The sequence below is a fragment of the Tursiops truncatus genome, chromosome 4 (genome assembly GCF_011762595.2).
Source record: "Tursiops truncatus isolate mTurTru1 chromosome 4, mTurTru1.mat.Y, whole genome shotgun sequence".
NCBI lineage: Eukaryota > Metazoa > Chordata > Mammalia > Artiodactyla > Delphinidae > Tursiops > Tursiops truncatus.
The window spans coordinates 72,135,028-72,160,254 of NC_047037.1; the positions used below are offsets into that span (position 1 = coordinate 72,135,028).

The window sequence follows — 25,227 nt, forward strand, 5'->3', positions numbered from 1 at the left end:
GGTTCCTGCCTGTTTTATCCAGTTGGAGAGACACACTACACTTGAGATAATAGGAGAATATGTAAATGCTTACCTTTTTGAGACTGAACCATAATTACAATAGAAGTTTAGAAAGGGTAAAGAATAGTGTAGGCTTTAGTTAGGAAAATAAAACTGGAAAGTGGCAAACACTGTGGCTCAGATTTTCTTTTGACTTACCTGTATTCTTTAGTTCCACCTTTTGTAACTACTAGATTTAGGGCATGATGTTTTAACAGTAAGGCATAACTAGTACCCAAGTAGGAAAGAATTATTGATTCCAGGATTAAAGATTTTAGCTAGCAGGGATCTCACTTGGATACTTAGGAAAATACCAGAGGGAGCCACTTGCTACTGAAAAGTGAAGGAAAGATTTAATTTCTATACCCAGGTACAAATTAAATGTATAGTACAATATATTATATATGATATGCAGAAAGGGCACTATATGTAGGCAATAAGTGTACTTGGGTAACAGCTCTGCTTCTAATTAACAGAGAACTGGACTAGATCAATAGTTCTTAGTCTGTTCAAGTAAAAGGGCTTGTAATTTTAAAATTCAGCAGTGGTGGGGAGTTGTGGGGTTAAGTATAAATATCATTAATTCCATAAGTGGAGAAAATGTAAATGTGCATATGGAATTGCAGACCTTTTGCAGAAACTTGGAACCTACAGATTGTAGACCACTGAATTAGATTATCTCTGAATCCTTTCCACTCCAAAATTTAATGCTTTTAGTCTTTTCCTTTATTTTATATATTATCCCTAGAGTAATTAAAAGTATACTTGTTAATCAGTTCTTGCTTTTTTTTCCTGTGTCCAGGTTTCATTTGCCCAGTAACTTGCTCTACCCTACTGTGATGACTGTAATCTCCAGAAAGGAGAGTATAATAGTTACAGATCTAGTAATGATCTTTTAAACACAATTCATTACTTCTAAAACTTAATGCTGTGTTCCTAATCAGTGTTGAGTATGACTAAAATGTAATGAGAACCAAATATTTCACTGACACCAGAGTTAAATTTTATTTTGTATGTGTACTTAAACAAAGCACTTTACTGGCTGAGCAATTGTTAGGAAATTGATTTGTGTAAGCTGTAGAAGTCACACTTGGTTTTGACAGAAACAAGTGTTTCAAGATCCAATTAGGCCAACTTTTTAAAATATTTCTTATCCCATAGAGCGTATCTCCATGGTGTCATTCTCTCTCTGGCCCTCTTTCATTTGGAGCCAGAGAGAGAGAGTAAATAGTATTCAGTAGTACTACTCAATAGTAAATCATGGGATGGGGGTTGATGAATAAGTAATGTCTTGTGTAAAACTAAATGAGAGTAAGAAGAACCCACCCTTCTGGTGAACATGGCAGTTTTCCAGTAGGACCACTTAAAGACAGCTGTGTACTATGAATATTCAACTTCATTGATTTGCCTTGCTTAGCATTTTAGTTACTGCCTCACCATGCAGTTTAGTATTGCACTGTACACATTTTAGAATGGTGGTAAGAATGTTCTTTAGTACTGAAAATAACCAACAGAGAACACCAAGCCTGACATTGATTTCTCCTGACATGTAGAAATTTGGTATTTCAGTGATGGCTATTTTGGTCTTTGATTCACCTATGTATCAATCCTGCTAGAGAGACAGCTTAGAATCTAGCTTTTTTCAGTAGAGATTATGATGACCTTGGTAGTTTTCCCATGAAGTGATCTCGTGGTTAAATTATTGGATATAATGAGACCCTTAAATTAGAAAATCTTTTAATATAATTTTCTATTTTATTTTTCTCTTCTTGATTTTTGACATCTTTTCTCAGAAAATGTCTTGATTTTTAATGAAAATTGGCTGTGTTTAAGAAATTCCATTTCTAAATTTTAATATGTAACATTTTTCATTTTTCATAAATTAATAGACAAGGAAAGAATTTGAGGCAAACATCATTTTTATAACTCATTTTCTCTCTACCTAAGAATCCTTATTCCAAATATAGAATAGCTAGCTCCATGATACCCCTCCGCCTTTTTTGGCCTATGGAATGCAGTTGTATTGCTTAGAATCTCAGTCATTCTCATAAACATGATAGTGTTTGGTACAGGCCTTGCTTTGACATATGATCTCAAAGTAGAGTTGAGCAATCTAATATGAACTACTTTAATAAAACATAATTTAGCATTTCTGTATTTTCAAAAGATAATCAGATTTATTTGTAGGATTAGAGATACAAATACCGATGGTAGTATTTTGCCTAAGAACAATCAAATATTAATCTATAAATATGGAAAGCTGCCTTGTTGTATTTAATTCTCTTGCAACAAACAGCAAATTTTTGTTGTTTGCCTGATAGTATTTCCTCTACAGAGATCAAAATGCCCTAAGATTTTATATCCCTTATAAGGTCACTTGGGTTTACAAATTGGAAGAATAAGCTGGACTTAACATAAGAAAAATTTTACCTCCATTAAAAGAAGTTGTTAATCTAACTGGGCCACCATGAATCACTCATTTATTAGACATGGTAAATAAAATGGGAAACATTTCAAATAATTAGATAAATTCTGACCTGGAATTGAATTCTCCCTTCCTTAAAATCTTTTCTATTTGCTTTTTTCATAAACTCAATATGGGCATCTTATCTGATAAGGGAGAAATTCTTGATATGGAGCCATTCCCTGCCATTGTGCTTTTTTCCCCCTCTGTCAAGGTCACTGACTTTAAGTACATGTCACCAGGATATATTTCAAGTTAATGGCATTGGAATGTTGATGCTCAGTTGGATATCTTTCTGTTTTCAACAAAATGGCTTTATAGTATGCTTTTCTCAAAGCTTCTGTGTTCTTAATAATGGAAAATATCAATAAATGGTGTGATTCAAAATATAAATAGGTTTTTGACACTGATAATCAGATGCTCTTAACAGTAGCTTTTTGATAATTCATTGCCCTGTAAGTTAAACCTCATGTGGAGTGACCATTGCCACCAGAAAATCCCCTCTTACATGCTAATTAGAATGAAAGGAGTATGTGACCTCCACTTTTCAGTTAATGAGTAGGAAGTTTGTAGGGGCTGTTTATCTTACCTGTTGGGGGACTTGGGCCTTGTTACTTTCCTCGGTTTGTCACTTCGGTTTGGAAAGGGTATTTAAAACTTGCTGGGAAACAGACAGTAAAGGTATGAGATAATCCTCTAGTCTTAAATGTAGAGAAATGAGTACCAGTTGATGCTACCACAATACTTAGACTTTGAGGGGCTTCCAGCCAAGCTTTGGCATGAATTTTAGACACAATTTTATTCACTCTTAAGAATCTTTCTTTCTAGAATGGTTTTCCCTTTGATTGTTAACAACTTCTAAGCATCTGGTGTCTTTTTTTTTTTTAACCCTTTAAGAAACAAAGTAGGTATTGATTGTTCCATGGAAACACTCAGGAGTGTTTGTAGGCTTCTGTGCATGCTTTGTATGAATTTAGTTTGAACAATGCGTTCTGAATCATCTGGGATGTCCAATTCTGGCATGTCTTCACTAACTGTGTTTTTTAAACATTTTCCATGTCATTTTCCAAACCTCACTTCCCATCTTATTCAGAGAAGTTTAACCAAGGAATGAAATTTGGGGATAGGGATGGGGGTGGGTTGGGGGCTTGAGTGAAGTCAACTTAGGGTATTTGCTTTAGTGTTCTCAAGCAGTTTCTCACAGTGTTTAGAAATTCCCTGGGATGTTTGTGTACTCACCTTATTCTGGATAAAGTGGTGGTCTTAGTGAGATTTGCATTCTTAATGCAGGACAGGCTCTAAATTTAATCTGTAGTGTAACTTTGTTATTGAATCCAAGAAGATAATGGACAGAGACAGTGCTTCTATTGTAATGTTTCTGGCAAGTGTTCCCTAAAATGCACATATGTATAGTTCTCAGTTTTCTGGGCTTTAATCCCGTGGTGCTAGGAGATATCATTTATTTCTGCAGTTCTTCTCAAGAGTGGGAAGAAGGCTTTGGGCCGTGTGAGAAAGGGGCAACTGGATCATCCACTAAATTTTTTTGTTCAAGACACACTAGAGACCCTCCTGTATTTCTAGTAAGTGATAATAAAGGTGCTAGGGAAAGCCTTAAATCTGAAGACATATGGAGGCCGTAGAAAATCTAAACTTGTAGGAGGAGAAAAACAAGCCGTTAGATAAAGCAGAGCTGTAACTGCTGGCTAAGACTCAATGGAACTTCCACTTGCTCTAAAACCAGGGAAATCTTAGATAACTGGGTGTGATATATCTATAGATACACATAGTCTATAGGTAAATAATTTCCAAAATGAGGATCTTTCTCTCAGTTGGTGATCCTCTGGTTTTGGCTGTACCAAATTGTGAATATTCTTGCTGTGTTGTACCCAGTTGCTTTATATTGATATTGCAACTTGAATTGGGGAGGGGGGCGGTGGGACATTTGGGGTTGGGGAGGGAGGGAAGTCTTTTGAAGACATCAGCTCACTGTGCTGAGAGAGGGACCAAACTCAAGGAAACCTCTGATCTATAAATTCAACTGCTGCATTTTTTTATAAATACATGTAAATGTCCTGTTGTAATATTTGATCTTGGAAATAAAATCAAAAACTTTTCAGTATTAGTTTTCTTGCATTATTGTTTTTGTGAGGTAAGACTCTGGATACTACTTTTGTTAATACAATTCAGGTTTGCTTGCTTTCATATTCTCATGTTTAGCACACTGTAGTATTTATTGAAAAAGGTTAGTTCATAGTCCGGTTGTCAAGGGTAAATGTTTGTTAGCTTCTTCTCTGCTCTTAGTTAACATGTTGAACGTTCATGATAAATGCTCTATAAATGTTGGTTGAACTATTCATGAAATCACTGGGTTAGCTAGCCTTGTAAGGAAAGTAAGATTCTGTATTTGCCATATTGGCAGTTCAAGCAGTGTCTAGTCTTTCAGATCAGCAGTGACTAATGACTAAGGACTCAGCTTAAACAAGTGAAGGAAAAAAAGTAATTACTAAATTAATGGGAGAAAAACCAGGAGTTATGAGAGACCATGATGAGCAAAACAGACACAGCCCCTGCCCTCAAAGAACTTTCTTTTTAGTTAGGAATACAGATAGTAAACAAATAAAAAAATATAGATTTGATTCAAACACTATGAACAAAACTGGAAAAGGAGCCAGTAGAGAATTCTGCTTTAAATAGGATGTTGGGGAGTTAACATTTAGACTGACACCTGAAGGATGAAAAGAAGGTGTCCCATACTAAGAGTAGGAGGAAAACTTCCAAGGAGAACAACAAATGCAGAGGCTGTGGAGCAGGAAAGTTTTTGATGTATCCAAGGTATTGAGAGAAGGCCAACGTGTCTTGCATGTAGTGAGCAAAGGGAGTGGCATAAAATGTGTAAAAGCCAGATCATACAACACCTTATTAGGCCCAGTAAGGAGTTCATATAGTGTTCATATAGAGTATAACAAGAAGCCATTATTGTGTGGAGGGTGGATTGCAAAAGAGCAAGAGTAGAGACTATTGCAATGATCAGGGTACAAAACGGAAATTGCCTGGACCAGCGTCATGGCAATGGAACTGGGAAGTAGTATACAGATTAGAGATGCATTTTAAGGTAGAAATTTAAAGACTTAACTGTTGGATTAGATGTGGGGCAATGAGGGAAGGAGAAATCAAGAATGACTCAAGTTTCATGCAATGAATAGGTATTAGTGTCATTCCTGAGGCAGGAATGGGGGATCAAGCAGATTTGGTGGGATAGAAATCATTTTGGATGTGTTAATTGCAGCACTTCCAAGTGCAGGTGTAGTATAGTAAGTTGGACACGTGATTCTGAAGCTAGGAAGAGAGGTGAACTGGACTTAGAGATTTGAGAAATCATCAGCGCTGTAGATGGAGTTCAGTGCCATGAGAAAGAATGAGGTCACTCAGAAGAAAGTTAAAGAAGAGGGCCCAGAACCCAGGCCTGGAGATCACCAACAGGAAGAGGCCCCGTCTAGGAGGTGAGGCCAGTGAGGGAGAAGAAACACCAGAGTGGGTTGTCAAGGGAGCCAAGAGTGAGAATGTTCAAAAAGCATCTAGTGGCCAACTCTCTAATTCTTCCTAGGGGCCAAGTGTTCATTAGACACAAGAAATCATTGGAGACCAAGAACAGTTTCAATGTGATGTTGGAGATGGAAGCCTAACTTTGAGTGGGTTGAAGTTCGTAATATTTTTATACTGATGAAGAAAAAAGGAAAAAATCCCAAACTTCCTCTTCAGTGGACTGGTATAAATGGCAACTCTTTCAACATCACTTATCTTCCTTTTTTTCTCTCTCCAACTGAGGAAAATGTGCACTCTTGTTTAGTCAGCTGTCAGTCAAAGTTGAAGCCCACCCACGAGGAAGCTGATTAGTCTGTCACTCTTATTTGGGAAACACTGGCCTGATTGTCCTTATCTTTTCCCTTTCCCTCTACCAGTGAATTCCTTTTTCTCAACTTCCTCTATTCCTTGCTCAAATCCCACCTCCAAACCTCTCAATATCCCCCAGAATGGGACATCTGTCTATCCTGTTTTTGCAAGCCTTTCGGCCATGGGAAGCCTTTTATGGCATTAGGCAAATTGTTTTCCCACCCAGGCCCCATTCTTAATTTGTGCCCACCCTAGACTCCCATTTACTTTTCCCTAGAAATATCACCAACCAAGTGATAACTAGTAGCTGTGTCTCCAATAGAGCCAAATTCTGATATTATTAACATATCTGTAAGAAGGTAATGTTTAGTTCTTTCATGGCAGTGACCAGGCCTCTGTGGCCATAGAGGGCTTACCACAGGGGAATGAAGAATTTGACCTAAGCTGGCCTTACTTAGTAAAACTTTATTGCAAGCATATAGTTTCTAAAAGAAGGCTCTTGTTCATCAGATTAATCATTGAATTAATTGTCACAAATTTACCCCAAGGAACAGGACTTAAAGTTGCCCTCACCAGCCCCAACTAAGTTTGGCACTTTAAGGTGTTAAAGCCAAATTCCATCATTTTCCTTTGCCGGGTTATACCTCAGATTGGAATTGCTGGGTCATAGGGTAGGTGAATATTTAATTTTGGTAAATGATATTGCCAAACATTTAACCAAAGGGGTCCTACTAACTTAACACTCCCACCAGCAATGTTCCAATTGCTTTACATTCTCATCAACATTTTTAATTTAAGCCATTCGGTTATGTGTTTGGTAGTATCTCACTGTGGTTTTAATTTGCATTTTCACGATGAGTTAGAGCTTTTCATATACTTATTGGCCATTTGAGAAGTGCCTGCTCAAGTTGTTTTGCCCAGTTTTTACTGGTTCTTTGTCTTCTTCACTGGTTTGTAAACATTCTTAATTCCAGGCATGAGACGCTTGTCAGATATATGTATTATAAATGTTTTCTCCTGTCTATAGTTTGCTTTTTCACTCTCTTAATGTCTTTTTTTTTTTTTTTTTTTGCGGTACGCGGGCCTCTCACCGTTGTGGCCTCTCCCGCCGCAGAGCACAGGCCCCGGACGCGCAGGCTCAGCGGCCATGGCTCACGCGCCCAGCCGCTTCGCGGCATGTGGGATCTTCCCAGACCAGGGCACGAACCCGAGTCCCCTGCATCCGCAGGTGGACTCTCAACCACTGCGCCACCAGGGAAGCCCTCTTACTGTCTTTTGATGAAGAGTGGTTCTTGATTTTAAGTTCCATTTATCAATCTTTTTCTTTATGGTCCCTGCTTTTTGTGTCCTGTTTGAAAAAATCTTTGCCCACTTCCCACTGCATTTTTATTTACCTATGCTATTTATATGCCTCTTCCCCACAACTGTGAGATCCTTGAGGGTAGAGGCTGCTGTATCTTATTCTGCTCTGTAGACTCAGAATCTAGCATAGAGCTTAGAACATGGTAGGAATTCAGGAATCACTTGATTAATGAATTAATTCATGCACTGGATGGAGTAGCACACATCATCTCTGTGCACAGAGATTTTACTAATGATGCAAACAATAGTGAGAAAACCCTTGATGCATATATATGAGGAATAATTATGTTATTAATATTCTTTTAAACTGTATGTGAGCTGCTTTCTATGTGTGAAATTTCTATGTATGCAGATGTATATGTGCCTGACACAAAAGCTGGTAAACCACTATTGAAAAGTTCATTAAATAGGATCCAGTACAATGAGGTATTACCTCACACCAGTTAGAATGGGCATCATCAGAAAATCTACAAACAATAAATGCTGGAGAGAGTGTGGAGAAAATGGAGCCCTCTTGCACTGTGGGTGGGAATGTAAATTGATACAGCCACTATGGAGAACAGTATGGAGGTTCCTTAAAAAACTAAAAATAGAATTACCATATGACCCACTACTGGGCATATACCCAGAGAAAACCGTAATTCAAAAAGACACGCACCCCAATGTTCATTGCAGCACTATTTACAATAGCCAGGTTATGGAAGCAACCTAAATGCCCATCGACAGATGAATGGATAAAGAAGATGTGGTACATATATACAATGGAATATTACTCAGCCATAAAAAGGAACGAAATTGGGTCATTTGTAGAGACGTGGATGGATCTAGAGACTGCCATACAGTGTGAAGTAAGTCAGAAAGAGAAAAAACAAATATTGTATATTAACGCATATATGTGGAACCTAGAAAAATGGTACAGATGAACTGGTTTTCAGGGCAGAAATAGAGACACAGATGTAGAGAACAAACGTATGGACACCAAGGGGGGAAAGTGGCAGGAGGGGTGGTGGTGGTGTGATGAATTGGGAGGTTGGGATTGACATGTATACACTGATGTGTATAAAATGGGTGACTAATAAGAACCTGCTGTATAAAAAATAAATAAAATGAAATTCAAAAAAAAAAATAGGATCCAGTTTCCATTTTCATCGTAAAAGGGAATCATTTAGAGCCCAATTGAATTCTTGTATCTCCCCAGATAACTGAATTTTGATAGAGGATACTAGGCGAGGGCTCACAAGCTTTCTATTAAGAAGAAACGTTTATTCACCTTATAAAACACATTTACAAACTATCTCATTAGATCCTTACAACAGACCTAAAGCAAGTAAAATAAATACTAGGTTAGCTTCATCATGCAGATAAAGAGATTATAGCCCAGAGAAATTTGACTGGCTCAGAGTAACAGTGAGTGAGGTTGAAGGAAAATGATCCTATGTCATCTAACTCTACACTCTATACAGCCCCACATATTGATGCTTGAGATATTTTTTTTTCCCAGCCCAGATTCCAACTATCTGTTTGGAGGCAGTACTATGGTGGTTTGGCACCTAGGAGACCTGGGTCTCAATTTCTGCTACAAATACCTATTAGCTATGTGAACTTGGGTAGTTCACTGAGCCTCAGTAATAATAATCTGCTCATTTGTAAAATAATGCCTACCTCACAAGTTTATTTTGAGAATTAAATAAGATGCTAGATGCCTCTCCTGGGTTAGTCCTCTCTTTTATTTCTTCTCAGCTTAGCAAAAAGGATTTTATTTGCAGTGTCTGTTAGAACAGTTCTTAATTAGGCAATTAGAATGGTTTGATGACAGAATGCCAGATATCACTCAGATTTTAGAAGGTATTTCTGTTCCCAACTCAATGGCTTATCTAACAGCAGACACTCTCATATCAGTATCATTAAAACGGTGGTACAGATGATGGTGGCCTAGAGCTTGAAAAAAAAAGTTAGAAAGCTATTAAAGGAGCCACAGCTAAGAGCAAAATAAGGAAGGTGATAAGGAAAAAATGATGGCCGCCCTGCTTAGTGCTGTTTTTCCAAGGAGCCCAAACACTGCAGTGAGTGAAACAGATACGGGCCGGTAGTGTGTGAAAAAGTGTTGCTGCTTGGGAAAGAAAGGAGGATAAGGTATTTCTCATGGGTGCATCCTCTGACTCATTAAGGCATTTTAGCTCACGAGGCCATGCCTCCTGGTTCCTTTCTTAGGGTCACATGAAAATGAGTAGAGGGTGGGTCATCAGGAGAGGGCTCTTCAGGAAGAGGAAAGCTCCTTTGTTGCAGGCCTGTGGGCAGCGGTGTGTGGGCATGCATGCCCCCCCACACACACACACGCGCCTGAGTGACTTCCATATATAAATAGCGCCTCTCTGACCCTCTGTAGGAGTCCTGAAAGAGGAGCCTCCAGTCCAAACCTGCAGGAGTTCCAGCTGAGGCCACAGGAGTTCAGACCCACTCTGAACACGGAGCCCTTCACCAGGTTCTTTCTCTCCCATCCTGATTCTTGCCACCGGATGCAGGTAAGCAGAAATGGAAGGGCCCAGTGAGGGGATGGCCAGGGAATAGTTTGGTCTAGCAGTTAAGAGCACAAGCTTCCAACTCAAAGGAGATCTGGCTCAACCACTGAGCAGCTGTGTGACTTCAGGCAATTTGTTTAACATCTCTTTGCCTCAGTCTATCAATTTCAGGCCTTTACACATGCTTAGAATACTTTTCCCTTCCCAACTTTGCCCGTCTAATGCCTCGTTGTCAAGTTTTAGCTCATACAACACTCCTTCCAGGAGGCTCTGCCTTGCTTCTGCAGACAGGATTAGGCAAGTGCTTCCATCACACCTTCAGCTGGACTGTTCTGCTCCACACTTTCTCATTGCCTGGTTAGTGTCCCCACCAGACTTTAAGTTCCTCAAGAGAAGAGTCTGTCTCTGGTTCACCAGAGTGAATAGTGCCTGGTACATAGTGGTCACAATACATATTTGACTGGTGAAAGAATGATAAAAGTCTGGCTAGGTGATGATTTAGGTTGAGAGACACACAGAATTTAAAGTCTCTTCCTCTATTTGACTCAGCTGATCACTTAAACTGTTGCCCAGACATCTAGGTAGTGATTTGTTCACCCAGCCCAGGATCTCAGGTTAGAACAGGGCACCCCTAAAGCCTGGTTGTGAGGTTTTACCTTATGATCCTGCTTGTCTCTTCAGATATCAAATTAGCCAAACTCTTTGCTAATCTCCTGGCTCACATTTGTGGAAGCATTTCTCAGAATGTTGTGATTTCTAGGGGAACAAATCAAGGGGAGGACGTGAAACTCCAACTGAGCCACAGCCCTCCTAGATGCAGCAGCACAGCAAGTGCTTTTAGCAGATTAGTAGGACAGCCAGGATGCTCTGAATCCCACTCATCCCAAAGGCCATGCTCAACTTAGTTTTCCCTCTGCACGTTCATATCTTTTAGCTTCCCTTCTAAAACTTTCCTGATAAGAAAAATTTCCAAAGAAGAGATTGTCGGGGTGGGGAGGTTCATGTCGGTGATCTATTGTCTAGACAGGCCTTACTCATAGGTGGAATGATTCAAAGGAGGCTGAAGGCATTCCTGAACAAAAGGTTCTTCCAGCCGGTGGTCTAGAGTGTGCCTCAATGTCCGACCACACACCAGTCCTTTCTTGGGCCCCTGACAAAATGTCAGTCATCTGAGAGGCATGTGGGTTAAAGTCGTTACTTGCCAACACCCTGGACACACACTGAGAGCGCGGCTCTCAATGGCAGGAAGGTCTGGGGAGGGAGGCTGCATCACAAACTGTTTGGGTGGGTTGTGATCATACAGATGCCCTGCCCGCTGACAGCGGAGCAGGCTCCTCACCCTGAGGACCCGTGGAGAAAGCAGCCAGTACCATACCAGCTTGGAGGACACTTCAGGAAAAGAGGTCTCTGTGGTGGGCCCCTGGGGGAGGGGGCCCCCTCTTCCCTCCAGTTCCCTTGTATCCTTGGAGTAAGGGCCACTGTTCCTCCGTATCCTACCCCCAACTCCTCCAGCGTGTGCCCCCCTCCACAAAGATCCGAACTTCCTCTCATCAGGGATGAGTTATTTTATTCACCGTTTGAGAAACATGGCTTAGAGAGCAAATACCCTGTGGAGAGGGCACACGGTGAAGGCAACTCATCCCACTAAAATATTAGCAATTGCATCAGAAAGTTTCCTGCTGGGAGGAGCAGCTGAGATGAGTTTGGGCTCTGAGATTAGGGAAGCAAATGTCACCAAGGGCTGAGGAGGCTGGGGAATGGGGGTATGGGCGGGCAGGACAAGAGCACCCCCTTTCCTGCCCCAACCAAATGGCCTGCTCAGTGCTTTGTCTAACACGAGTCTCTATATAAGCTGAAGTCTGGATAAACAAAAAAAACCTAGGCTAATCAAGTTTGTTTTTTTTTAAATTAAGTTCATAAATTGTAAAACCGTTTTTAAAAATGTATGATAAAATCGAAATTTAGGGTAGTCGTTCCCAGGAAGGAGTACAGGCAGATGATAGAGAGGGCACACCTGGGGCTTCAATAGTATTAGTGGTAAGAATCTATTTTGTAAACCAGTTGTGTTTACATAGGTGTTGTTCAATTATTCCACACAACTAGCAAGAGCAAATATATTATATACATTATGCTTCACTCTTTAACTCTGAAATATTTCATTATATATGTAGGTGTATGTATATATGTAAAAGAGAGATTGGGGTGGAGGCTTTGATCTATACATATTTTCTGGTTATGGGCAAAGCTGTGTGTTAGGAGGGGAGCGTCAAGAGCCTTAAGCTGAGCCAGACATGTAACTGAATTGCAAAGTGGCAACAAACCACTTCTTGGGGATGTCATGGTACTGACTTTTTTCAGGTCCACATTGACATGAGTGTACCCAAATATTACTAGTCCTATTCTAATTCATATTAAAAAAAAATAAAAAGTTCACAGATCAGTGAAAATTTAAAAGAGAGAAACGGCTATAAGTAAAGGTGTGGAGGAGGCATTTTACAACCTATCTAGACATGACATTTTAATTTGTAATCAATTTTATTGATATATAATTAAAATATAATAAAATTCACCAATTTTAAGAGTAGTTTGATGAGTTTTGTCAATATATGTATATTTGTATATTCATAAGAATCTAGATATAGAACATTTTTATCACCTCAAAAAGTTTCCTTATGTACGATATTAATCCCCTCTTCTATTCTCAGCCCCTGGAAACAACTGATCTGCTTCCTGTCACTAGTTCTGCCTTTTCTAGTGTTTATAATTTCATATAAACAGAATCATACAGTGAGTAGTCTTTTGTTTCTGGCTTCTTTCATTTAGCATGATTTTGAGATTCATCCATGTTGTTTCATGTATCAGTAGTTTATTGTTTTTTATTGCCTAGTAGTAGTACTAATTGTATGGATATACCACAGTTTATCTATTCACCTATTGATGAGCATTTGAGTTATTTCTCACTTTTTTGTATTTCTCATTTTTAATTGATTTTTTATTGTGGTAAAATATATATAACTTAAAGCTTGTTATTTTAACCATATTAAAGTGTACAACTCAGTGGCATTAATTACATTCACAATGTTGTGTAACTATATATTACCATTACCTGTTTCCAAAACTTTTTCATTACCCCCCAACAGAAACTCTGTAAACATTAAACAATAACTCCCCATTCCCCCTTCCCCTCAGTCCCTAGTAACCTCTAATCTACTTTCCGTCTCTATGAATTTGCCTATTCTGGATATTTCATATAAGTAGAATCATACATACTTGTCCTTTAGTGTCTGGCTTATTTCATTTAGCATAATGTTTTCGTGCTTCATTCATGTTGCAGCATGTAACAGAACTTCATTCTTTTAATGACTGAATAATATTCCATTGCACATATATATATATATATATATATATATATATATTTTTATTCATTCATCTGTTGGTAGACACAGGTTGTTTCCATGTTTCTAATTTTTAGTTATTATGAATAAAGCTCCTATGGACATTCAAGTACTAGTCTTTGTGTGGGCATGTGTTTTCATGTCTCTTGGATAAATATATAGAAGTGGAATTACTTGATCATTGGTAAGTGATGGTTTAAGAAACTGCCAAGCTTATTTCCAAAGTGGCTGTACCATTTGCATTCTCACCACATATCTATGAGAGTTCTAGTTGTTCCACATCCTCACCAACACTTGGTATAGTCCAACTTTTTTTTTTTTTTTTTTTTTGCGGTACGCGGGCGTCTCACTGTTGTGGCCCCTCCCGTTGCGGAGCACAAGCTCCGACGCGCAGGCCCAGTGGCCATGGCTCACGGGCCCAGCCACTCCGCCGCATGTGGGATCTTCCCAGACCGGGGCACGAACCCGTGTCCCCTGCATCGGCAGGCGGACTCTCAACCACTGCGCCACCAGGGAAGCCCCTAGTCCAACTTTTTAACTGTAACAATTCCAGTGGGTATGTAGTAGGATCTTATTTTGGTTTTAATTTGCACTCCCCTATGTTAATGATGTTGAGTGTCTTTTCATGTTCTTAGTTGTCATCCATATAGCTTTTCTTTTGTGAGATGAAATGAAGTGTCTGTTCACATCGTTTTCCCATTTTTAAAAACCATTGTTTGCCTTCTTTTTTTGTTTACATTATTTTATTTATTTGGTTGCGCTGGGTCTTAGTTGCGGCAGGCGTGCTCCTTAGTCACAGCTCGCGGGCTCCTTAGTTGCAGCATGCATGTGAGATCTAGTTCCCTGACCAGGGATTGAACCTGGGCCCCCCGCACTGAGAGCGTGGAGTCTTAACCACTGCACCACCAGTGAAGTCCCTCAGTTGTTTGTCTACTCATGGTAGAGTCTTAAGAATTCTTTATGTATTCTAGATACAAATCCTTTGTCAGAGGTATATGAGGTCACATTCACATACATTTTTACAAAATATGTATTGTGAATATTTACTCCCAGCCTGTGTTTTGTCTCTTCATTTCCTTAATGGTGTCTTTTGAAGAGCAAAATTTTAATTTTGAAGTAGTTTAATTTATCACTTTTTATAGGTTGTACTTTTTGTGTTCTATATAATAAATCTTTATCTAACCGAAAATCCCGATGATTTTCTCTGTTGTTTTCTTGTAAAATTTTTATTAGGTTTAGATCTATGGTCCATTTCGAGTTAATTATTGAATAGGGTTTGCAGTAATAGGAAAAGTATATATTTTTGTTTTGCATATGGATTGTTCCAGCATCATTTGTTGAAGAGACTCTCCTTTTCCTACTAAAATACCATCTTTTTCAAAAATCATTTGATCATATTTGTATAGCTCTATTTCTGAATTCTCTAGTCTGTTCCAGTGGTCTGCATGTCTGTATACACCATTACTTTGCTGTCTTGATTACTGTAGCTTTATAATGTCTTAACATCACATGATGTAAGCCCTCCAACTTTGGTCTTCTTTTCCACATTGTTTTGAAAAATCTAGGTCTTTTGCATTTCCATGTAAATTTAGATTCAGCTTGTCAGTTTCTATGACAGAACCCTGCTAGGATTTTGACTGAGATTGCACTGATACTAAGCCTTTTGATTCATGAACATGGTATATCTCTCCATTTATTTGGGTCTTCTTTAATTTTTCTCAGTAATGTTTTATAATTTTTAGTGTACAGGTCTTACACAGATTTTGTAAAATTTATCCATAAGTATTTTCTATTTGTATATTATTGTAAATGATGTTGTTTTTTAACTTTTATAATTTATCATTGCTTGTATATAGAAATACAATAGAATTTTTGTACATTTAATTTTTTATTCGGTAACCTTGCTAAACTCACTTATTAACTTTTTGATAGATTCCTTACAATTTTCTACACAGATAATCATGTTACTGTGAATAATGATATTCTTACTTCTTTCTTTCATACCTGTGGCTTTTGCCGCTTTTTATTTTCTTATTGCACTGGAAAGGACCTCCTGTACAATGTTGAATGGAAGTGGTAACAGCGGACAGCTTTAAAATGACGTCTTTTAAAGCAAGAGGATGACACCTTTAAAATTTTGTTTTTTGGGCTTCCCTGGTGGCGCAGTGGTTGAGAATCTGCCTGCTAATGCAGGGGTCATGCGTTCGAGCCCTGGTCTGGGAGGATCCCACATGCCGCGGAGCAACTAGGCCTGTGAGCCACAGCTACTGAGCCTGCACGTCTGGAGCCTGTGCTCCGCAACAAGAGAGGCCGCGATAGTGAGAGGCCCGCGCACCGCGATGAAGAGTGGCCCCCGCTTGCCACAACTAGAGAAAGCCCTTGCACAGAAACGAAGACCCAACACAGCAAAAATAAATTAATTAATAATGAACTCCTACCCCCAACATCTTCAAAAAAATTTTTTTTGTTTGCTTTTCTGTATCAAGTAGAAATAATCACTGGCTTTAATAGAGGTACAAGCAAATTATGATGGGATGAGGAGTGTGTGTGTGTGTGTGTGTGTGTGTGTGTGTGTGTGTGTGTGTGAGTGGGAGCTGGCAGAAAATGGAGCAATTAAATTCTATCCATTGGGAAATATTTATAAGACGCAGAGTTTTTAAGCAAGTTCCTTGGCTCTTCTTGATCTGACCCTAGGAGGTGACAGTGCCTCTGGTCTATTTCCCCCTCCCCACCCTATGCTCCTGGGGTTTCCCCTAGCCACCAGCTCCCAGTAACACAGCTACCCTGACCCTCTTTCCATTGGTTCCAGGACAGTGTCCTCTCTGTGTGATGGCATGCTCACGGACCTGCTCCCAAGTACTGGGGCTGAGCCTCGGGACTACAGCCCTGTTTGCTGCTGCAGCCAACACAGTGCTCCTCCTTCCTAACTGGGATGTGACCTACCTGTTGAGGGGCCTCATTGGCAGGCATGCCATGCTGGGCTCTGGGCTCTGGGGAGGAGGCCTCATGGTGAGTGTCTGGGGTTCCCTGGGTGTGAACTCCCAAAGTGCCCCTTAGAGGTGGAGCAGTGAAGTGGGGGTGGGGGTAGTGTTTTGATTCCTTGAAAAAAAGCTTGAACTAACAAGCTGACTGTGGGGTCTATAGCAGCTCCAAGGGATAGAAGACTCTAGGAAGACTGGTCAAATGTTGCTGAATTTTGGACTAGGCAGGCTTGGTGTGAACGCGGCCATTCATAAAGTCACATTAGGCTAGTCATCCCAAACTGGCCACAGGTGGCAGCTAGAGATGTAAATTACCCAATCTCTTTTTAACACTCTTCCCTCTTCCCCCAGGTTCTCACTGCAGCTACCCGCATCTCCTTGACGGGCTGGAGATATGGCTGCTTCAGTAAGAGTGGGCCCTGCCAAAGTGTAAGCACCCGATTCCACTCTTCTAATACCTAGAATGTCCCCACATTCTATTACTTTAGAGGCAGAGTGATAAAGAGACAATTTCAGTCTTGGCGTTTGAAGTCAGGTCCTGACCGTACCTCTCTAAGGGTCTAAAAACCCTAAGCTTTTGGGCAAGTTTTCTGAATCTCGGATCCTTCTGTAAAACGAAAGTTAACAGGATCAAGTCCAGGGAGGAAGTGCTTAATGAACCATAAATGTCTACACACATGTGAGGAACTGTTCTTTTTTATTTTATTGATGTATAGTTTACAATGTCCTGTTAATTTCTGCTATATAGCAAAGCGATTCAGCTATACATGAACTGTTCTTATTAGTTTTAGCCTATTGAACCATATGGACATGAGTTATGTACATTGTAGTCATGTGTCATTGATAGAAAATTTCCTGGCTATTTTTCTTAATTTTTCTTGGAGCTGAAAGATTCTCCAGAGATCATCTGATGACTAGATTCTAGTCTAACCTCTCCATTTTACAGATAATGAAGCTGAGGCCCAGAATAAATTTGCACTGTATTAATTACAGCAACATCTATATATATTTGAAAAATCTCAGTACATAAATGTATAAGATATATTGCTCATTCAGTCTCAGACACATGAATTTGTGGCCTTTTTACAGTAACTCTGCATCCTGCTTTGATATCTACATCCCACATGTTGGGAACCCTGCTGATTCAGAATTATATGTTAAAGAATTAAGTATAAACACCACACATTTCATTCACTATCTGTTCTCAGTCATGTCTGGTTTTCCCCTAGGCAAGTGGTTCTCGACTTGAATGTGTGCATCAGAATCCCTGCAGCGTTTGTTAAAACACAGATTGCTGGGCCCCACGCCCAGAGTTTCTGACTCTGTAGGTCTGGGGTGGAGCAAGATGGGGAGGGGGGGAAATTTGCATTTCTAACAAGTTTCCAGGTGATGTGCTGTTGCTGGGACAGGGACCACATTTTTAGAACCTCTGTCCTAGGCTTATGTCAGACTGATTCATCTTGAATCTTTTAACTTAGAGTCAAAACTTACTACACTGCTTTCTGTGGCCCCTCTCGAGTTCTAAACCAGTCTGACATCAGTGGGAAAACGACTCTGATTCTGTATAAAAACTATATATATATATATACGCACACACACACACACACACATATATATATATGTTTTATTTAAAATTTTAAAATATGTGTTTTTTGAGAAGGAGAAAAAAAAAATCTGGTATCCTGAGAAAGAAACCAATCTGGAAGTTAGAATCCTGCCAAGGAAATAAACACATTGCTATCTTTTGGGAAGGAAATGAGTGGTGCACAGACCAGAAAAGTACAATGACAGAACTCGAGTTATTTCAGAGTTGACTGTAATTTCTCTCTGTCTCTGCCTCCCTCCCTCCCTCCTTTTCTTCCTTCTTTCCCCTCTTCCTCCCTTCCTTCCTTTCATGCTTGATCTGAGAAAGAGAGGAATCAGGGATGGCAGCTTGGAACTTTTGAAAAAATACAGCTTTCTTTTAAAAGGGTCAGAGGGGGGCTTGCGATAACCAATCTGACCCTTTAAGCCAGAGACTGAATGCCTGCAGTGTGAGTGACAAAGTTTTTGATGCCACTCTGCTGAGAAGCTCTGAAGAGCCTGCTGAATCCGGCTGAACCTGCTGCTGGGACCAGGTGCCAGTGTTTCCCCCTTCTCCATTCCTTCTTTCCCACCCCCTCCCGGCTCTACCCAGTGACCTCATCAGCCAGCCCTACCTTGGCTATGTTTTAAAGGAGGTGCTGTGGGTAGGATCATCCCCATGACTGGGGAAGGCCTGAGCACCAGAGAAGTTAGATTTGTCCAGATCAGCCCACAAGTCACGACCCCCTCTCAGGTTCACTGTTTCTTCTCTCCTTCTGCAGATGCTTACTGCTCTGTTGTCAAGTGGCCTGGCTTTTCTTGGGGCCTTGATTTGCTTTATCACTTCTGGAGTAGCCCTGAAAGATGGTCCTTTTTGCATGTTCGATGTTTCGTCCTTCAATCAGACACAGGCTTGGAAACATGGTTACCCATTCAAAGACCTGCAAAACAGGTAAATGGATGGAAACTTGGATTTGCAGTCTCTTCAGAGAAAGAAAGACACAGAAAGGGACTACAAACTCCTTTTAGTCAGCATTCTAGCATCTTGCTTCTCTGATGCTCAGAAAATTGCAAATGCAACAATAGTCACCCTCAAAAGTCTAGTCCTACGACCTGAGCTGAGGGAGAACCCAGGTTTCTATCAAAGTTGCTGGGATTTTCTTCCTTATTCCAACCCCTGATCTCCTTATTTTTGGGGATAGGAATTATTTGTATGACCATTCACTCTGGAATTCTGTCTGCCTGGAGCCTTCTAAAGCTGTCATGTGGCACGTGTGCTTCTTCTCTGCCCTTCTGTGCATCAGCCTCCTCCAGATTCTCCTGGTGGTCATTCATTTCATCAACAGCTTCCTGGGCCTTTTCTGCAGCCTCTGTGAGAAGTAACAGGTAACGCCCTCTTAATTAATTTTTAAAAATTAATTAATTAATTTGTTTTTGGCTGAGTTGGGTCTTCATTGCTGCACGGGCTTTCTCTAGTTGTGGCGAGTGGGGGCTACTCTTCGTTGTGGTGCGCGGGCTTCTCACTGCGGTGGCTTCTCTTGGTGTGGAGCACGGGCTCTAGGCGCACGGGCTTTCGGTAGTTGTAGCTCGCGGGCTCTAGAGCGCAGGCTCAGTAGTTGTGGCACATGGGCTTAGCTGTCGCGAGGCATGTGGGATCTTCCTGGACCAGGGCTCGAACCCGTGTCCCCTACATTGGCAGGCAGTTTCTTAACCAATGTGCCACCAAGGAAGTCCCGGTAATTCCCTCTTAAACATGAGTGTTTTCATCAGGAGCTGCCGTGAATCTTTTCTGCAAGAGTGGGTATGAATTATAAACAAATTTCCCTTTTAGGTAGTCATGTAGTAATAATAACAATAATAATTCCTTGCATGTATGTTGAATGATACAATGCATTTTAAATCACATTGTAGGGACTTCCAGTGGTTAAGAATCTGCCTTCTAATGCAGGGGACAAGGGTTTGATCCCTGGTCAGGGAACTAAGATCCTACACACCGTGGAGCAACTAAGCCCGCTCTCTCTAGAACCCGTGCACCACAACTAGAGAGCCTGCGTACTGCAACTACTGACCCCGCGCACTCTGGAGCCCACGCACCACAACTAGAGAAGCCCACGCGCTGCAACAAAGAGCTGGTGCACTGCAACAAAAAGATCCCGCGTGCCGCAACAAGACATGATGCAGCCAAATAAATAAATTAATTTTTAAAAAATCACATTGTAAACTGCAAAATGATATAGTAGTAGAAGAAATAATTATCATTATTGTGTAGGAACTTATAGTCCATAAAATGTCCTCCAGCCATGATCTCATTTCAGCCTCTCAAAAGCCCCATAAAATTGGCCGCATGTTACAGATGAAGTTGAGGCTCCTAGAGGATAATGGACTTGCTGCCCAAAAGCAGTCAGTTAGGTTCAGGTAAAGTCAATACCTGACCCCCTACTTTCTAAATTCAAGTTCACTAGCTTAATGGACTGAATTATGTGCTCCCAAAATTCATAGGTTGAAGCTCTAGCCCTCAACGTGACTTTGGAGATAGGACCTTTAAGAAGCTAATTTAGGTTAGATGGGGTCATAAGAGTGGGACACTAATCAAATAAGACTGGCATCCTTATGAGAAGAGGATGAGACAACAAGTACATGAAAAGATGCTTAATATCACTAATCGTCAGGGAAATGCAACTCCAAACCATAATGAGATATCACCTTATACTTGTTAGAATGGCTATTATCAAAAAGGAAAGAAATAACAAATGTTGATGAGGATACGGAGAAAAAGGAACCCTTGTGCACTGTTGGTGGGAATGTAAACTGGTGCAACCAGTATGGCAGGCAGTATGGAGGTTCCTCAAAAAATTAAAAAAGAACTACCATATGATCCAGCAATTCTACTTCTGGGTATTTATTTGACGCAAACAAAAACACTAGTTCAAAAAGGTATCTGCACCCTCATGTTCACTGTAGCATTATTTTCAATAAACAAGACATGGAAACAACCCAAGTGTCCACCAATGGATTAATGGATAAAGAAGATATGGTACACACACACACACACACACACTCACACACACAATGGAATACTCTTCAGCCATAAGAAAAATGAAATCTTGCCATTTGTGACAACATGGATGGACCTAGAAGGTATTATGCTAAGTGAAATAAGTCAGAGAAAGCCAAATACCATATGATATCACTTACATGTGGAATTTAAAGCAACAACAACAGCAACAAAACCAAGTTCACAGATACAGTGACAGACTAGTGATTGCCAGAGCTGGGGCTGGGGAGTGAGAGAAATGGGTGAAGAGAGTCAAAGGTACAAACTTCTGCTTATAAAATAGTTAAGTCATGGGGATATAATGTACAACAAGGTGACTATAGTTAATAGTACTGTATTGCATATTTAAAAGTTGCTAAGAGAATAAATCTTAAAAGTCCTTACTACAAGAAAAAAAAATTTTTTTGTAACTAATGTATGGTGCCAGATGTTAATGAGACTTATTGTGGTGATCATTTTGCAATATATACAAAAATCAAATCATATTGTACACCTGAAATAAATCTAATGTTATATGTCAATCATACCTAGAAAAATGACATTGTAAGAGTGTATTTCCAGCATAAAAGCATGATTAAGTTTCAGAAAGTTTATTCACCTATATTAATAGATTTAAGGAGGAAAAAATCCTAATGATTTTCTTCATAAATTCTGAAAAGGCATTTGATAAAATTCAACATATATTCTTTTTTTTTTTTTTTTTTTTTTTGCGGTACGCGGGCCTCTCACTGTTGTGGCCTCTCCCATTGCCGAGCACAGGCTCCGGACGCGCAGACCCAGTGGCCATGGCTCACCGGCCCAGCCGCTCCGCGGCATGTGGGATCCTCCCAGACCGGGGCACGAACCCGTGTCCCCTGCATCGGCAGGCAGACTCTCAACCACTGCCCCACCAGGGAAGCCCGCAACATATATTCTTAATAAAACTCTTTAAGAAAATGAGAAAAGACAGGTCCTTCCTTATCATAATACAACGTATCTATCTCAACTCAAAAGTCAGCATCATGCTTAATGAAGGAATACTAGAAACAATCTCATTAAGGTTGCAAATAAGATGATGACACTCACTATTGTCACTATCATTTAATATTGTTCTTGAGGTATTAGCCCAAGCAAGTATTCAAAAGGAAATTAACAGATATAAAATAGGAAAGAAGGTAAAGTTATCATTATATTCAGACAATATGATTACACATCTAGAGCACCCAAATAAATTATATTACAAACAATAAGAGAATTTCATACAATGTCTGGGTACAAAATAAATGTACAGAATCAAAAATCTTCATGTATACAAACAACAAGCAGTTAACAGGTATGCAGATGGGGAACTCCCATTTACATTAGAAACAAAAAAGGAAAAAAAGAAAAAACCTAGTTACCAACAAAACAAGAATGTGAAATACTTATTGAAGAAAACTAAAATATTACTAAAGGATAAAAAATAAACTTGAACAAATATAAAGGCATGCCATGAACTTGGATCATAAGATATAAATGCCCTTAAACTAATCTATAAATTTAACATGATGAATAAAATCACCAAGATTTGGTGGAAGAGGATATGGAATAAGCTGGTTTTAAAGTTCACATGAAAAATGAACAAGCTTGGACAGCCAGGAAATTTCTGAAGAAGGCAGTGAGGTGGGACTAACTCTACTAGATATTAAAAGCTAATATAAAACTACAATAATTCAAACAGTGCGGTACACTAAATGGACAAATTTATGCATCAGACTAGGGAGCTCAGAGATAGAAATAAATATTTGTGAGAATTTAGTATATGCTAAAGAGATGTGGGGAAAAAGAAAGTGGATGATATACCAGATCTGTCTCCCCATGAGAGCCCAGAGGAAAAGGCCATGTGAAGACACAGCCAGAAGGTAGCCATCTGCAAGCCAAGGAGAGAGGCCTCAGTAGAAACCAACCTTGTTGGCACCTCGGTCTTGGATTTCTAGCCTCCAGAAAATAAATTTCCATTGTTTAAACCACACAGCAGCCAGCAGCCAGTCTGTGGTATTTTGTTATGGCAGCCTGAGCTGACTAATCCACCAGTGTTCAGTGCCGTTCAATAAGTGGTATATACTGAGTGCCCACTGTGTGCTCAGCACTGCCATGCATGCTGTGAATTCAAAAATGACTGAGACATGGTCCTTGCCCTTGGGCCCTGCCCTGTCCTTGAAGAGCTCATGGTCATGTTAGGGAAACTCATCTACTAATAATTTGAATGTCATATGGTAGGGACCATGTTAGAGGTCAAGCCAGGATGTAATGAGAGCTTGAAGGAACCAGGAACCTCTAAGGAGAGGATCTGTGAGAGATGAAGGGAGGCATCAGTCATGTCTGAACTGATTCTTGAAATGGTTAGCCCAGCAAAGAGGGAAGGAAGCGTTTTTCCATCAGAGGAAATAGAAGCTCAAAAGGGGAGACACAGGATGCTGTGGGTGGAGAACTGTGATGCCACAGCTCCTTCATTGTGAAATGTGGAAAGCAGAGCACCTCCCTCTCTCCTGTTTTGGGATCTTTGTTCAGGATGCATATTGGGGGAATTTCTTCTTAGTTTTTGAAGCTGGCAGGATAATACAGCTTTCTAAAATAGGACCAGGACTGGTGCTCATAAGCAGGAAATGCATCCTAAGTTTGCTCCTTCCTGACTTTTGCCCTGGAGCAGGAGTGTGGTGAGGCTGGGGGAACTGCAGGTTGGCAATTATGGATTAGATCAGTACACCACAAACTTTTTCTGTAAAGGCCCAGATTATATATTTTTTCACTTAGTTATCTTTTTTTTTTTTTAATAGTTTTGCCTGGCCAAATAATATTTCAGACTTTGAGAGCCATATGGTCTCTTTTTGCAACTGCTCGATTCTGCCAATATTGCGGAATGCTAATCTACTGATGCTGGGTTGTGGTGAAGGAAAGTACAGCGTTTATTGCAGGGTGACAAACAAGGAGGATGGGGAGCTAGTGTTCAAAAGACTCATATTCCCCAATGGCTTTCAGTGCAACATTAAGGGTGAGGGTCCCAGGGTGTGTGATCAGCTCCTGGACATTCTTCTGATTGGTTAGTGGTGAGGTAACTGGGTGAAGTTTCAGGAATCTCAATCATCGAATCTCTGGCTCCAGCCAGTCTATGGTCTAGCATTTGCAGTCAGCAGTTTCCATCTGGTGGGGGTCCTGGTTTCTGTGAAAACAATTTAAGAATGTGCATCAGCAGTGGATGAGGGCAATGTTTTCTTAGCTGGAGTCAAAGGTTATCAATCACCTTAGGTACTTTTCCCCCCAATTTTATTTGTGGTAAAATACACGTAACAAAAATTTTCATCTTAACCACTTTTAAGTGTACAGTTCAAGGGTATAAATACAATCATAATGTTGTACAACCATCAAAAAAAAAAAAAGAATGTGCATCAGAAGGTTACCTATATCCCTCAAGGAGAAGATAGGAATCCTGTAACTCTTTTTATGGCTGACCTATTGTTTATTATTACTTTTCTTGCTTGACTGATTTTCCATTTTTCGAAACATTAACTGCTTAGAGTCTTGTCTTTAGAACTCGGAAAGGCCTAGGAGACTAAAGCTTTTTTCACAAGCAAGAAGCCAAGTTCACAGGATCTGTCACTGGACCGCCCCCCACCCCTCACCCCAGAGTCCAGCTCAGTTTCACCGGCTGCTTACTAGCTGTGTATCCTTGGGCCTCTATGGGCCTCAGGTTCTGTGTCACTTTCTAAGATTGCAGCGCGGTTAATAAGAGCTGACGCGTGTTTAAGTGCTTTGTAAACGGAACAGAAACAAACCAGTCTTTGCCGAAGTTATGGTCACTGCAGCTCCGCCGGTTCTGGTCCAGCATCCGGCGCGCAGGCGCGGGTAGGGCAGTGCGAGCACGACAAGAAGGGCGGGTCGCACAGCGCAGAGCGCGCAGCCGCCGCACATAGGGTCAAAGGTGGCGCTGTCGCCCTGGCGA

The 25,227-nt window shown here is 40.3% G+C and overlaps 1 protein-coding gene and 1 long non-coding RNA gene across 8 annotated transcripts; one reads left to right on the forward strand and one right to left on the reverse strand.

Moving 5' to 3' along the window:
• The first annotated feature begins 4,728 nt into the window (after window positions 1–4,728).
• TM4SF19 (transmembrane 4 L six family member 19) lies at window positions 4,729–22,159 on the forward strand. Of its 7 annotated transcripts, none has more exons than XM_033855675.2 (8): window positions 4,729–10,278; window positions 11,579–11,678; window positions 12,981–13,062; window positions 15,718–16,679; window positions 17,003–17,080; window positions 18,997–19,166; window positions 19,417–19,600; window positions 22,029–22,159. In XM_033855675.2, exons 4-7 carry the CDS (start codon window positions 16,500–16,502, stop codon window positions 19,595–19,597), a joined length of 609 nt encoding a protein of 202 aa, XP_033711566.1. In that variant the 5' UTR covers window positions 4,729–10,278; window positions 11,579–11,678; window positions 12,981–13,062; window positions 15,718–16,499; the 3' UTR covers window positions 19,598–19,600; window positions 22,029–22,159. The 7 variants fall into 7 exon arrangements, with proteins under 7 accessions (XP_033711566.1, XP_073660181.1, XP_073660186.1 ...); XM_073804080.1 differs by having other exon boundaries at window positions 16,480–16,679; XM_073804085.1 differs by having other exon boundaries at window positions 16,480–16,679; window positions 19,519–19,600.
• Window positions 22,160–22,334: 175 nt separating this feature from the next.
• On the reverse strand, window positions 22,335–25,200 carry LOC141278578 (uncharacterized). Its single transcript, XR_012331485.1, has 2 exons — window positions 25,061–25,200; window positions 22,335–24,447 (listed from the first exon to the last, which is right to left on the reverse strand). It is a non-coding gene; the product is annotated as an uncharacterized lncRNA (long non-coding RNA).
• Window positions 25,201–25,227: the final 27 nt, after the last annotated feature.